The sequence below is a fragment of the Gymnodraco acuticeps genome, unplaced genomic scaffold (assembly GCF_902827175.1).
Source record: "Gymnodraco acuticeps unplaced genomic scaffold, fGymAcu1.1, whole genome shotgun sequence".
Lineage (NCBI taxonomy): Eukaryota > Metazoa > Chordata > Actinopteri > Perciformes > Bathydraconidae > Gymnodraco > Gymnodraco acuticeps.
In genome coordinates, this window is record NW_022992289.1 from 585,530 (window position 1) to 598,538 (window position 13,009).

The 13,009-nt window shown below is 40.8% G+C and overlaps 1 protein-coding gene across 18 annotated transcripts; it reads left to right on the forward strand.

Moving 5' to 3' along the window:
- Positions 1 to 859: 859 nt before the first annotated feature.
- Positions 860 to 12,852, forward strand: fubp1 (far upstream element (FUSE) binding protein 1). Of its 18 annotated transcripts, none has more exons than XM_034207780.1 (19): positions 860 to 1,019; positions 1,426 to 1,549; positions 2,389 to 2,424; positions 2,597 to 2,633; positions 2,723 to 2,769; positions 2,852 to 2,923; positions 3,028 to 3,085; positions 3,189 to 3,351; positions 3,464 to 3,562; positions 3,754 to 3,939; positions 4,031 to 4,133; positions 4,349 to 4,591; positions 4,691 to 4,851; positions 4,946 to 5,100; positions 5,209 to 5,300; positions 5,457 to 5,585; positions 6,422 to 6,484; positions 9,459 to 9,610; positions 9,841 to 12,852. In XM_034207780.1, the coding sequence occupies exons 1-19, from the start codon at positions 927 to 929 to the stop codon at positions 9,847 to 9,849; spliced, it is 2,022 nt and encodes a 673-aa protein (XP_034063671.1). In that variant the 5' UTR covers positions 860 to 926; the 3' UTR covers positions 9,850 to 12,852. The 18 variants fall into 18 exon arrangements, with proteins under 18 accessions (XP_034063671.1, XP_034063688.1, XP_034063689.1 ...); XM_034207795.1 differs by having other exon boundaries at positions 891 to 1,040; XM_034207781.1 differs by having other exon boundaries at positions 912 to 1,040; positions 2,852 to 2,902.
- Positions 12,853 to 13,009: the final 157 nt, after the last annotated feature.

A 13,009-nucleotide genomic window follows, 5' to 3' on the forward strand; every position in this document is an offset into this window, starting at 1 on the left:
ACAGTCAAAGGCGGAAGTTAAATAATAGCGCACAATTGAGCAGTAGCCAACATACAGTATATAGAGTATTTTTATTTTCTGCTACTTTAGTCCTATAATACTCCATGTATTCAGATCATTTTCTGAAACTTGAAATATTGCACTTCAAGAAATCATTCTGCAATGCATTCATAAAGCTCTATAAATCTGGTTAAGATTGTGCTAATTCTCACTACTTTATAAAGCCTACAGCTTGGTAGTTAAACCTACATATAATTTATACATTATAAGATCAAACTAAGGGTAATAACTATACTACCCTGAATCCAAGTATACTTTCTAAAAAGTCTCAAAGTAAATAATATGACAGCAAATTGTATAAGTCTACAGATGTATAGTTCTCTGTCAATATGTGTGGATATCTTACTTTGTACTTTTGTTCTCTTTTGAGATATTTATGGTTAAACACTGAATTTCCCTAGGGTGATTAATAAAGGTTCATCATCATCATCATCATCATCATCATCATCATCATCATCATCATCATCTTCTTCTTCTTCTTCTTCTTCTTCTTCTTCTTCTTCTTCTTCTTCTTCTTCTTCTTCTTCTTCTTCTTCTTCTTCTTCTTCTTCTTCATTTTCAAATGTTGTGCAATCCCTTGTTTACAAGCTGCTGTGATAGCAAACTGAAAAAAAAACACAGAACAAGTGGTCCCTTCGGAATAAAGGTGTTTAGAAATGTGTTATATTGGAGGGCTTTTTTACTTTTGCACAATTTAATTTATTTGTTTCCTACAGGCAACGTTTTAGAGAAGATTTACCCGTAAAAACATGTATTGTCCCCGCCTTAAACACTTCTCGCGATACTTCATTTCCCCGCGAGTTTCCCGTGCAGATCTCGTGAATGTAACCGTCCATCTTGAGTCGCTGTGCAGCAGATCATCAGATATGGCTGACTACAGCAGCGTGGCTCCTCCGTCCTCTAACTCCGGCCCAGGCATGAATGACGCTTTTAAAGACGCTCTACAGAGAGCACGGCAGGTAAGAACATCATTTGATCAAGTAAGTAAAAAATAATCATCGAAAGAGGGGGCGAAAAGGCACGATTTTGATGCTTTTTCTCCCCGGGGTAAGATACGACAGCACGCGAAGCTAAGCTATGCTAACCATGACGATGAAAAGCGAAAACAGATGTGGAAACAAACGCATTACAAATCTATTTAATCATCGGACACTTATATACTTGTAATGGGATAAGAACAAAATCCATACGCGTAAAACCCTAATGTATTTTAAAGTGGACGTTTTATTTTCCTTTGTTGGCTCGCACTTCCGGAGCGTATTTTCTTTTTGTTTTAACGCTAGGCCGCAGAAAGAAACGCGTAAAACACAAAAACAGCTTATAAATCATCTTTAATTTCCGTTTTGTTTAATTATTCTGTTTCAGATTGCAGCGAAGATCGGCGGTGATGTTCCTTCAGCGCCCCAGACGAACGACTTCGGCTACGGAGGCCAGAAAAGGCCCCTGGAGGACGCTGGTGGGTATTTTCCCATGCCTAACCTAAATATCGGTCAGTGGTTCAAATCGATTCAATGCAAGTCTTCATAGCTAATACTTGCATGTGTGTTTTTTAGCCACTACTAAACTTAATTTGACTAGAATTTACATTTAACTAATACGCTTAACATTAAGTATTTTATCCCAAACCATATTATTTCCCTTTTTAATTTGAACCAATCCACCATGTTTAGGTGCATGTGTTGAGACTTGGATGACATTTTCACTGTATCAAATCAGGGCCAATGAAAATTTATACATTTGGGGAACTATTGACATGAAGAATTACTAAGTAACAACTAGTGGAGCAGTATAATTACAATTACAGTGGTTCCTTACTGCAGAACATGGGTAAATCGATTTGATTATATTCCATCACTGGTGATCTAATGTAATTTTTGGGTAATGGGTATTTTTAGTGTGATTATACATATATATATATATACTTACTTTCTGGTGAGGCAGTGTTGGTTTCAGCTTTGTTTTCCCTAAAAGCATAAAATATACTTATAAATCCTCTTATTTACCAAGTTTCTGACTTGAGGTACGTAGATACTATATCCTGAAATCTGACAAAATGAAAAAATAAAGACCGAAACCAACATTTAACACGTTCAGGGTGGAGGGTTTGATAGCAGGACTATTGAATTGGTGGGGATTTTCTGGGTGTGCGTAATAATTAAGAGTACATCTAGCTCTGTATGTATGGTGGCTATGCAGGCTTTTGCTGTTTGCCTTAACCATTTCAATTTCAGGTAATGTTGATTAGCCATTTCTAGATTAAAGAACTGTAATGTGATAGTGGGTGTAATGATAGATACTTATACTGGTTATTATGTCATATTGTCACAGACCAACCAGAGACGAAGAAAGTGGCTACAAACGACGGTGAGTGAACTGGTGACGTAGCTGTAGTTGCAGTTGAATTTGTGGCTGTAATTTGTTATTATTCCCTTCCTTTGAGTAATTGCCCCCAAAATTAGCATGAATTTGTTGCATGGGTTAAAGGTCTGTGTTGTATATTTGTTCCCACCTAATGTATTGTAATGTCTTTCTGCAGCGTTTTCAGGAATGGGAGGAATGGGTGGTCCCCCAAGGTAGATACTCAAGCTAAATTATGAATATTTTTTTTATTTAAATATTTACCACAAAGATCACATTGATTGATCTGTTCTGTTATTCTCAGGTCATTATCAGAGGAATTCAAGGTCCCAGATGGCATGGTTGGATTCAGTAAGTGTAGGCCCAAAAACAAAGAATTTGAGCATGTCTTTTGATAATGAGTGCGTTAGGGTAACACCTTTTGTCCTTATAGTTATTGGAAGAGGAGGCGAACAAATCTCTCGCCTGCAGCAAGAGTCTGGATGTAAGATACAGATTGCGTCGGGTATGTTTAGATCTGTTGCTGATATTTTGGCTCCAGTGATACTCAGAAAATTATAGTTCATAATGACTGAGATGTTTTGAATTGACTGCATGTTTCTGATATAGACAGTGGAGGTATGCCTGATAGGTCGGTGACACTGACCGGAGGACCAGAATCCATCCAGTAAGTCAACACTTTATTATACACCATATTCACAAACACCTAATATTAGTTGGATCCATGTCAGGGATTTCAGACTGTTTAATGGTAATGTTTCTTCCATTAGGGCAGCAAAGAGGCTACTTACAGAGATAGTTGAGAAGGGGCGTCCAGCTCCAGCATTCAACCACAACGACGGCCCCGGAACGTCGGTCCAAGAGATCATGATCCCTGCCACTAAAGCCGGACTCGTCATTGGGAAGGGAGGAGAAACCATCAAAGGCCTTCAGGTGAGCGTCTGCCAGAGTTTAAGTAGAAAGAGTGGGCGTGAAAACGAGAGCAGTCGTTTATTAGATGACATTTTTGGCATGGGCACATTCTTATTCTTCTCTTAACCTGCAGGAAAGAGCTGGAGTGAAGATGGTCATGATCCAAGATGGACCACAAAACACAGGCGCTGATAAGCCACTCCGCATTTCAGGAGAACCCTTTAAAGTTCAGGTGAGTCCCCACCCCATTTCATTTTATTAACGTTCTTAAAATAAATGTCATCAAAATTGCATTTACATTAAAACGGATGTTTTAAATGTAAAAAGACGGTCATTATATCCTTGGCTAAGCGTCTTTTATTGGTCGCCGTTGGGGACTAGTGAAGAAGTGCCGTAATAAGATGTAATTTCTTGTCTCTACAGCAAGCCAAAGAGATGGTGATGGAGCTGATCAGAGATCAAGGCTTCAGGGAGCAGAGGGGAGAGTACGGATCAAGAGTTGGAGGCGGACACGGCGGCGGTGGTGGTGGTGGTGGTAATGGCGGCGGAGGAGGAAATGGTGGTGGTGGTGGCGACGGCGGAGGAGGAAATGGTGGAGACAGCTTAGATGTGAGTGTTTCAATCAAGATGTCTCAATTATTTTGGAGACAAGATGTTGAGTCTGTTTCTGAACTGGTTTTTATTGTCTTTCCTCATGTAGGTTCCTGTTCCTCGGTTTGCAGTGGGAATTGTTATTGGCAGAAATGGAGAGATGATCAAGAAAATACAGAACGACACAGGCGTCAGAATTCAGTTTAAACCAGGTAAATGTTTTGGACTGCTACTGTACAGCAACTGTGGCCAAAGTCTTTTGGATGCTGTTAATGTGTTTGGTCCGTGATGAAAAATCATGCACCACGCTGAGAACTGATGGATACCCTAACCCTTTAATCTGAGACCTGAACACAAGACTTAAACATGTCACTCACCAAAAACATATATTCTGTCTGGATGGTCCCTAATCCTTTTATTTCTCCAGATGACGGCACCCCCCCTGAGAGGATAGCACAGATCATGGGCCCCCCCGACCAGGCGCAGCACGCAGCAGAAATCATTTCCGACCTGCTCAGGAGCGTTCAGGCTGGCGGGCCCCCAGGAGGACACGGAGGGGGCCGAGGGCGTGGCCGCGGGCAAGGGAACTGGAACATGGGCCCCCCTGGTGGCCTGCAGGAGTTCACCTTCACTGTCCCAACCATGAAGACCGGCCTCATCATCGGAAAAGGTAAGTGGCCCCTCTACCAGATGACACGTCATATCTGGTTAAATAACAGACTCAATTACAGTGGACTTGTGAATTAATTATGGTTTCTGAACTGTTCAGGCGGTGAGACGATAAAGGGCATCAGCCAGCAGTCTGGAGCCAGGATCGAGCTGCAGAGAAATCCTCCCCCCAACGCCGACCCCAACATCAAAATGTTCACAGTACGGGGCTCCCCCCAACAGATCGACTACGCCAGGCAGCTAGTCGAGGAGAAAATCGGGGTGAGACACCAAGAGCTAATTTTAAAGCCCCATTGGATATATTGCTTATTTTGTTAGCTTGTTTACTGACCAGGGTGTGATTCTGTGTTTTTAGGGACCTGTCACTCCGATGGGCGGGCCACACGGCCCCCCCGGTGGAGGACATGGAGGTCCAGGCCCACACGGCCCTCCTGGACCACCTGGACCCCCCGGGGCTCCCATGGGTCCATACAACGCCGGGCCATACAACCAGGGACCCCCAGGACCTCAGTAAGTACAGGGGCTGCTTGGTTTCACCCAAGCTGGACATCTTCACATGATGACAATAATATAAGATGTTTAGGGTAAATGAAATTCATGTTTTTGTTCTTTCATCAGCGGCCCACCAGCGCCTTACCAGCCTCAGGGATGGGGCAACGGATACCCTCACTGGCAACAAGGACAGCCGGATCCAAGTGAGCATCTACAGGGTTTGTTAAAAATACTTACTACAAAAATACTCCTTGAAACGTGTTTTAAAGTCCTGATTGACGGTGGCATTGTTCATTGGCTAAACACAAACAGCTGTGTCTGTTTACAGCTCTTATCTTAGGCTTTCTCTTGAACAAAATGTTTTTTATGTCCAGATAAAGCAGCAGCAGACGCCAATGCAGCAGCGTGGGCAGCTTATTACGCTCAGTACAGCCAGCAGCAGCCGCAGGCCCCCATGACCCCAACGAGCGGAGCTCCAGGCACGACTCAGTCCAACGGCCAAGGTGACCGAAGTCTCCATTAGTTCCTCTGAGAGAAGCAGAAACTTGAGGCAGGAGTAGAGCAGGGTAGCGTACTTGAGTTTGAGGCTAGTAGTGTTCTGTGCTCACATCTTCTTTGACGTGGTTTTGTTCCACCTTTAATGGGTTTGCAGAACATATTATTTGACCCCAGGATCGTTTCCCTTCAGCACCCAAAGCTGGTAGACCTGAACCCAGACAGGAGCAGACTCTGCTGAGAACGATTCACTAATTACACGGCGCCGTGTTTCTGTAACAGGTGACCCACAGCCTGCAGAGTGGACAGGCAGATTACTCCAAGGCCTGGGAGGAATATTACGGAATGGATATACGAACCTAGTTACAGTGTACTACTATTAACACAAGGCAGTCTGACATTTGATGCCTGTGCTGTTTAGACTGCAACACTATCTACAGGACTGAGCTGAGGACACAGAGCAGCCTTAGAGTAGCTTATTTTCTACATTATAATTGGGCTTTATGAATGAGTTGGAGTTTTCTGTGTCATGAATGGCTGTAAAGTTAAATGCAATATGTTTCATTTGTGTCTCATTAGATGCAATATGTTTCATTTGTGTCTCATTAGATGCAATATGTTTCATTTGTGTCTCATTAGATGCAATATGTTTCATTTGTGTCTCATTAGATGCAATATGTTTCATTTGTGTCATTAAATGCAATATGTTTCATTTGTGTGTCATTAGATGCAATATGTTTCATTTGTCTCATGGATGTAAGCCATGTAGAAGGATTTTCCTTTATGTTCATATTTTATTTCTAAACAGAAATTATTTGACACTTTATTGTCCTTCTGTTTGCAGGTCAGCAGAGTCAACAACCTCAGGATTACACAAAAGCCTGGGAGGAATATTACAAGAAACAAGGTCAGTACTCCTTCTAGTGAAATACTAAGTCCTCTTTTTAATTGCTTTATTATTCGATATGGTTTCTGATGCATCAAGTTATGATAGTGGTAACATATTCGACTCAATTCTGTTGATGCATTTATGTATGCATCAGTGCCTCTCTTGTATGTTTTAGTAATAGAGGCGTCCACCCTTCCGCGGGACCTTATTTAGAAAAAAATATGTATTGAAGTCAATGGCGAGAGAAAAGTTATCTTTCGATCCCGTTTGAATTGTGCCACGAATTACAGATATGATGATTGTCAATTTAAAAGATAATTTTGCAAGTAAACTTTCTTTCTTTTCTTCTGTAAAACTGTGAAGTAAGACTTTTAACCCGTTAAGCCCCAAAGACCCTTCGTGGGTCTTTTCTTTTTTTTTTTTTACCACACTGTCTCTGGGCATCGTAATATTTAAGAACCTATTAATGTGTTATACCAGATTAACGGAAATAATCTCAGCTAACTGACGATACAAACCATTTTTACCAAAACAAAACACAAGTCTCATAAGAAGCATCTAAATGACCCCTGAGCGAAAAATGCTAACGCACTTTGGCACAGAACTCAAGATAAAGATACCCTTATACCTTATCGTAGCTGCACATACAAGAAATCCGATTAAAGCTGAGATTCCACAGATTATTTAGGTATATAGTATCATCACTGAGTGATCCGAACTCGCGACAGGGGAAGCAAACGCAGACATAACACGTAGCTTTTACGGGAGATCGTCTCACCGTAGCTGTCAATCTGATCAAAATACGTGTTCAATGGCATTAAAACAAGAAAAAACGCGGCTGAATCGGTTAATCCGTAGGTTGATAATGTTTCTGTCGAATAATTTGTTTTATTTATAAACCATAAATCAATTTTTATGTAAAAATCGGAGAGTAAAGTTAGCTGCTAATGGTAGCCACCAGAGTTATCGCAGCTTCCGGTTTTGGCTATGCGTCAGTCTCACACACACATTACCAAATAATGAGTATGTGGGAGTTCCCCTCGATTCCATTGGCTCTGTCGGTTAGAAAGAGATGTCAATCAGCAAAATCGAGCAAGGGGGGCCAGAGATATGGAAAATCCACCCAAATGACCCCAGAAGTGTTTTTTTTGTGCTAAATCTCTCTAAAAGGGTCAAATTTCACTTGTTTTGCATCAATCTTGATACAGGGTACTTATTATATGTTGTAGTTTGGATTCCTAAAGCTCTTAGTCTACCATCCCATCATTCCAGGGTGGTTTTCACTATAAGTAATTTTCTTTTTTTGGACAGACACAATAATTTACATTTTTTTACTGTGTTCAATCTGAATTTACTTTAAAATAAAAACATCTATATTGATTCTGACACTTCTACATCCAACTCACAGGTGTAACCTTGCTTCGAGAAAAAAGATTGTTAATTTAACCCTTTTAGAAGGGTCTGATGATCATTTGTTCTGGGAATGTCATTTTCGAGCCTGAAACCTGAAAAACATGCTCGGGGCTTAACAGGCTAATGTGACACCAAGATGGCCGTCACTACTGTCTTGCCAAACAAGGGATTGATACCCTCACTATCACCACAATGAAACACGTCCAGAAGAATGTCATGCAAAGCTGCCTGCCTGCCTTTGATTCTCCCTGAACTGCCTGCTCTTTTTAATGTTAAATGTCAACCATTTGTGCAGATGGCATGAAGTAGAACAGACCGCCGATGCTAATGTAGCGTTAGCATTTCTCCCCCGGGGGCATCCGGGCTTAAACGGTGTATTATAGAATGATCACACTGGTGTGACAGTATTCTTCAAAGAGTTCACGAAATATGACTACTACTCTTACTGTTTAACATTTTGGGTTACTTCATGTTACTTCATGTTAAGGCTAATAAAAATGACACGGCTAAGCCGGCTGTAATGCTAACTAACGTGCTTGCTACTAGCTAGGTAGCTAACTTAATCCAGCCAGCCACTCCTGGTCCTTTCATCAGACGGGAAGCGAAAGAACGATCAAGACCCATTGCTGGTATGATAACAACCTGGTACTAAGCACACAGGCATCTTGTTAAAGTTACCTTATCTTAGCTATCTCTTATATTTAGTGGATCACTTACGCGACTCTGGGATTTGTAGTCTTTCTAGTTGCGTATTTTTCATAGTCTTATATTTCAACAGTTTTACGACAAACTGAGTTTTTTTACATGGAAATTATTTTTAAGATTGACAAACATCATATGTGTAATTCGTGGCACAATTCAAACGGCATCGAAAGATACGTTTTCTCTCTTCATTGACTTCAATACATACTTTTTCTGAAATAAGGCCCCATGTGGAAAGGGAAAGGAAAGGGAGGGACTTCGCCTCTATTGCGACAATCGGGAATAAAGTTTGGTCAATAAACTTGATATAAAGTGGTGCAACTTGGTTTTCAAAGGCAAACTAAGTAGTCATGAAGTTTGACCCTGATTGTAAGAGTCATCTCATAGAAACTGAGTAGTTTATATTTTCAATGGCTGAAAAAAGGAGAAATGTTTTTGTTGTTTTGATTCAAATGATTTTTTATGTTGAAGGGTGGCTGTGTTCATTCAGCAGCCCTCTCTAGTAGAGTGTCTGCTCTCCCAGCCGCCCAATATAAAGGCAGAAGGATTCTGTCCTACCACCTATAGGAAGTGGTGGTGGGTTCGTTCACCTTCTTATAAAATGATACAAGGGGCCCCATCATGCTTATTTGGGTTTCCCTTTCCTCTAGTGTGTTATATAGGTTTTGATGCATGTAAATTGTCTGCAAAGGCTAACATCCCAAAGTCAACACCCCCCTCCTGAAACTCCTCCAGTGAACTCCTTTGTTTAGACACTGACATCACTATGTAACACTTCTATTGGCTAGTAACACACGTGATAACATAATCTACTGTGCTGTGCTCATTTTCCTGAATCTTATCTCCGTGCCAACAATCTCTCTTGTTCCCCCTGCAGGTCAAGCGGCCCCTCAGGCCACCGCGGCCGCAGCAGCTGCCTCTCAGCCTGGCGGTCAGCCCGACTACAGCGCAGCCTGGGCGGAGTACTACCGCCAGCAGGCTGCGTACTACGGCACAGCAAACCCAGGAGCAGCACCACAAGCCCCTCAGGTACAACCCCGATAAAATGCCCGCCACACCACTGCATATTCAATTCTTTAGTGCCGTAACCGCCTTCCCTCCTCAGGGTTTACAGGGCTCCAGTGACGGCCGCACCTTCACACACACTTAACCAAAACGACTTCCTCCCTAAACAGGTTTTAAGCTTTTCTTTTGGGAAGCTGATTCGCTGATTCCGCTGTTAACATGCAATGTATCTTCTATGTATTTCTTCTGCACAGGGCCAGTAATGTGAAGCGGACATAGAGTAAATGCTACATTGTCGAAACAAAATCCTTTGTTAAATGTTTGGATGCAGCCGCCTTGATGAAGATCTTAAATTCCCTTGGTTTGAAAGTGTTTCACATAGATGGCAGATTTCCCGGCGAACACGTCCTTCTCCTTTTTTTGTTTTTCCTTTTTTCTTGTAAATGCTTTGTTTTTAGTGAGGTAATTATACATATGGTCATTCCAGCCCTGTATCTACATTAAATGTGGTTAGAACTCATGTTTATTAAGCTGTAGACATTACCATGTAAATCATCTCAGTTTTAAAATGCTATTACCTGTTGTGTTTTTGCAATAAAACAAACTTAAACCTCCTGTGTTGGTAAGTTGGGGTGGTTTTAAAGCATAAGGGTAAAGAGGAATTTCTGTATGTTTTACCGAGGGGGAGGGAGGTTTCAAACGCTAGCCAGGGTTTATTGTCCAAAATGGTTGACTCAAAGTTGTGCTGTCCTGTCTCTCTCCAACTGTCTATAAGGCTCTTAGATGCATTATGTGCGTGCAATGATCCCGAGTGGTTCAGACCAACAAACGTCCTTGTTGATAGACATTTATTTTTACACTTGTTTCTGATTTTGCTCTGCAGTAGAGAGATGTTTTGTCACAAGAAAGTCGTCAGGTATCCATGTTTCGTATCATGCATTAACTGCGTTGCTGTGGCACTCCCTTTTTTATATAATTCTGTCTGGTTTGCTGACATTGTTGAGGTAGTATGCACTGTATTTTGCCTTGATATAGACACTTCCTCCTCCACAGGCAAATTAAAAAAAGCGGTAAGCAAGTATTCTTCCTTAACATGTTCCTCAGAAAACGTGGTTGCAAGAAATGTTGCATATTTTTAGTGTTATATATATCTCTCTATATATATTTTTTGTGCTGTTCTTCTTCCAGGACAGTCAGGTAAATTGCCACTGTATCAAAAATGCATTGAAACGTGTGTCTTGACCTTTTCAAAATGCGAACTAACTCACATGTATAAATTTGTTTTTTTTATAAACAAATGTTTTTTTAATATAAAAACATTGCAAAAAGTCGTTTTGCTGTCCATTCTGTTAGTGTTTATCCAATATAAGGACATAGATGTTGTAGGGTCGTGTGGCTAAGCAGTCTTCATCCATCAGTTGAGCCCTCCTATACTGTAAGTACAAAACTGTGACTGACTTCAGACATAAAAGCCTTTTTTGATGCATTCTGAACTGCAAAAATATGTAGTATTTTTGTCCAAATATTGCCATTTCCCCCCATGTCACTGGGTAAGTATGAAATGTTCTGAGGAGAGGAATAGTGCTTTAGATTACCACATGTTTCTGAGACTCATTTCCCCTTGTGTGACTCACATCCAGACTTTGAATCATTTACAGTATGCTGATACTTGTAGATTGTTAGACTGTTTGTGAAGGAAGCATTTTGTTGGATTTCTGAACTGAGGGTTTGAATGTCAGCGCTCTGTTACACTGTTGGTAGGAACTGTTATTAAGGATGTGGTTTTTGCGTTTTTGAATACCTGACCTGCTAAGTGCCATTGTCTAGTTGTCATGTTTTCTTTAATAATGCCATTCATTACAACATATTTCTAAGAAAAGTCCTACTGCATAACTCAAGTGTAGCATGCTTAGGTTCCATAACTTTTATCTCCTATCTCAGCATGTGGAATGCTAGTAGTGGAAGTGCTTTCTGACGAGCCCCGTATTGATTTTCTGACATATTTTTCTGAATAAGCACTGTTGTGAAAGGCTGTTAATTGTAAGCATTGTTCACTGATGGCAAACAGTGCGTTATATCTGATCTTTGCAGCGTCGTCCCAGACCTTGCACCTTAGGTTCTGCTGCAATAACACAGGTAAGCGAAACCTAAGGAAACAGTGTTTTTGTCAAGAGACATTACCAATTTACATGCAAACAAATGCTTACCTGTGAATTTAACATGCATTTTATGCCTAGTCGTAAAAAGAAATGTCCAGGATATAATATCTGAAGTATGAACAGCCTTTTTTTTAAAAGATGATCTGCTTTCATGAATGAACTGCATGATGTGCGCTGTATGATTTGTTGACTTTTCAAAAAGTGACGTTATCCAGAAAAAGTTGTTGCATAGGCTCACTGAGGAAATGTTGTCTTTTTCGTCTGTCCTTAACATTCGATGATAGCCTTATCTTTGCATCCCGGTAAGTCTCACAGCGACTGTTTCGATGCTTTTAGACATTGGTTTATCCACACTGCATGCCATGCTGTCAGAAGTTAGCAATGCAACCTGTAGTTTAAAAGGAAAACGGTGAAATACATGATTTATTATTTTTCTGTCGTGGTGTGAATCTGCTCTCAAGTGCAGTGCAAATCTCCTATTGAAACGCTGCTGCCTTCACTTCTCGCTCACAGTGTTGGTCATAGATCAGGCCCTGTCGTAGTTTGTCCCCAAAAGGAGTCAATCCCCACTGCTGAACGTAGACCGTTCAAGAGCTCCAGTGATAAGGTAAAACAGCAACGCAATGACATTTAAATTCTGTGATTGCAAAGTGTTGGTCAGATATATGTCTTTCAGCTCGGATTACTGTCTATTATAACCATGATTGCCATAGTGTATTTAGAGTTGTCTGATGGTTTCTTTTTCGCTTGAATGCCTTCTTTAATACCTTTTCATATATATAGGAATGTGCTTTAGAAAGTTGGACGAGGACAGGAAGTGATGTACTTTAAATCACATGTTTTATTGGCAGTAACATTTGGGGGTCATCTATTTTTTCAAACCTTATTCTGTAGTTTAAAGGGTCACTTACTGTCTGTCTACATGTGAAATGCTCAGTGTTTCAACACAGAGGTCGGGGGTGGGTGTAGAAGACAAAACAAGAAGCATGCCTTAGAGGTAAAACAGATTTCATGTGATGTGTATATTATCAAATATTGTTTGTTTTTTGAATCAGCTGTTCTCACTTTGATATGTTGCCATGTTCATAATAAAGTTGTAAGAAATGATCTGGATGCATTCACCGGAGTTTTATTTCACTTTCATGTTATCCTTTTGGGGGTTTTCCATTCCCTGGAGTGTTATGGGTTTGGTCTGAAAAGGCTAAAATCCTATACTTCTGGATCATAGTGATATCACTGTAACACACTTCTATTGGCTGGTGCT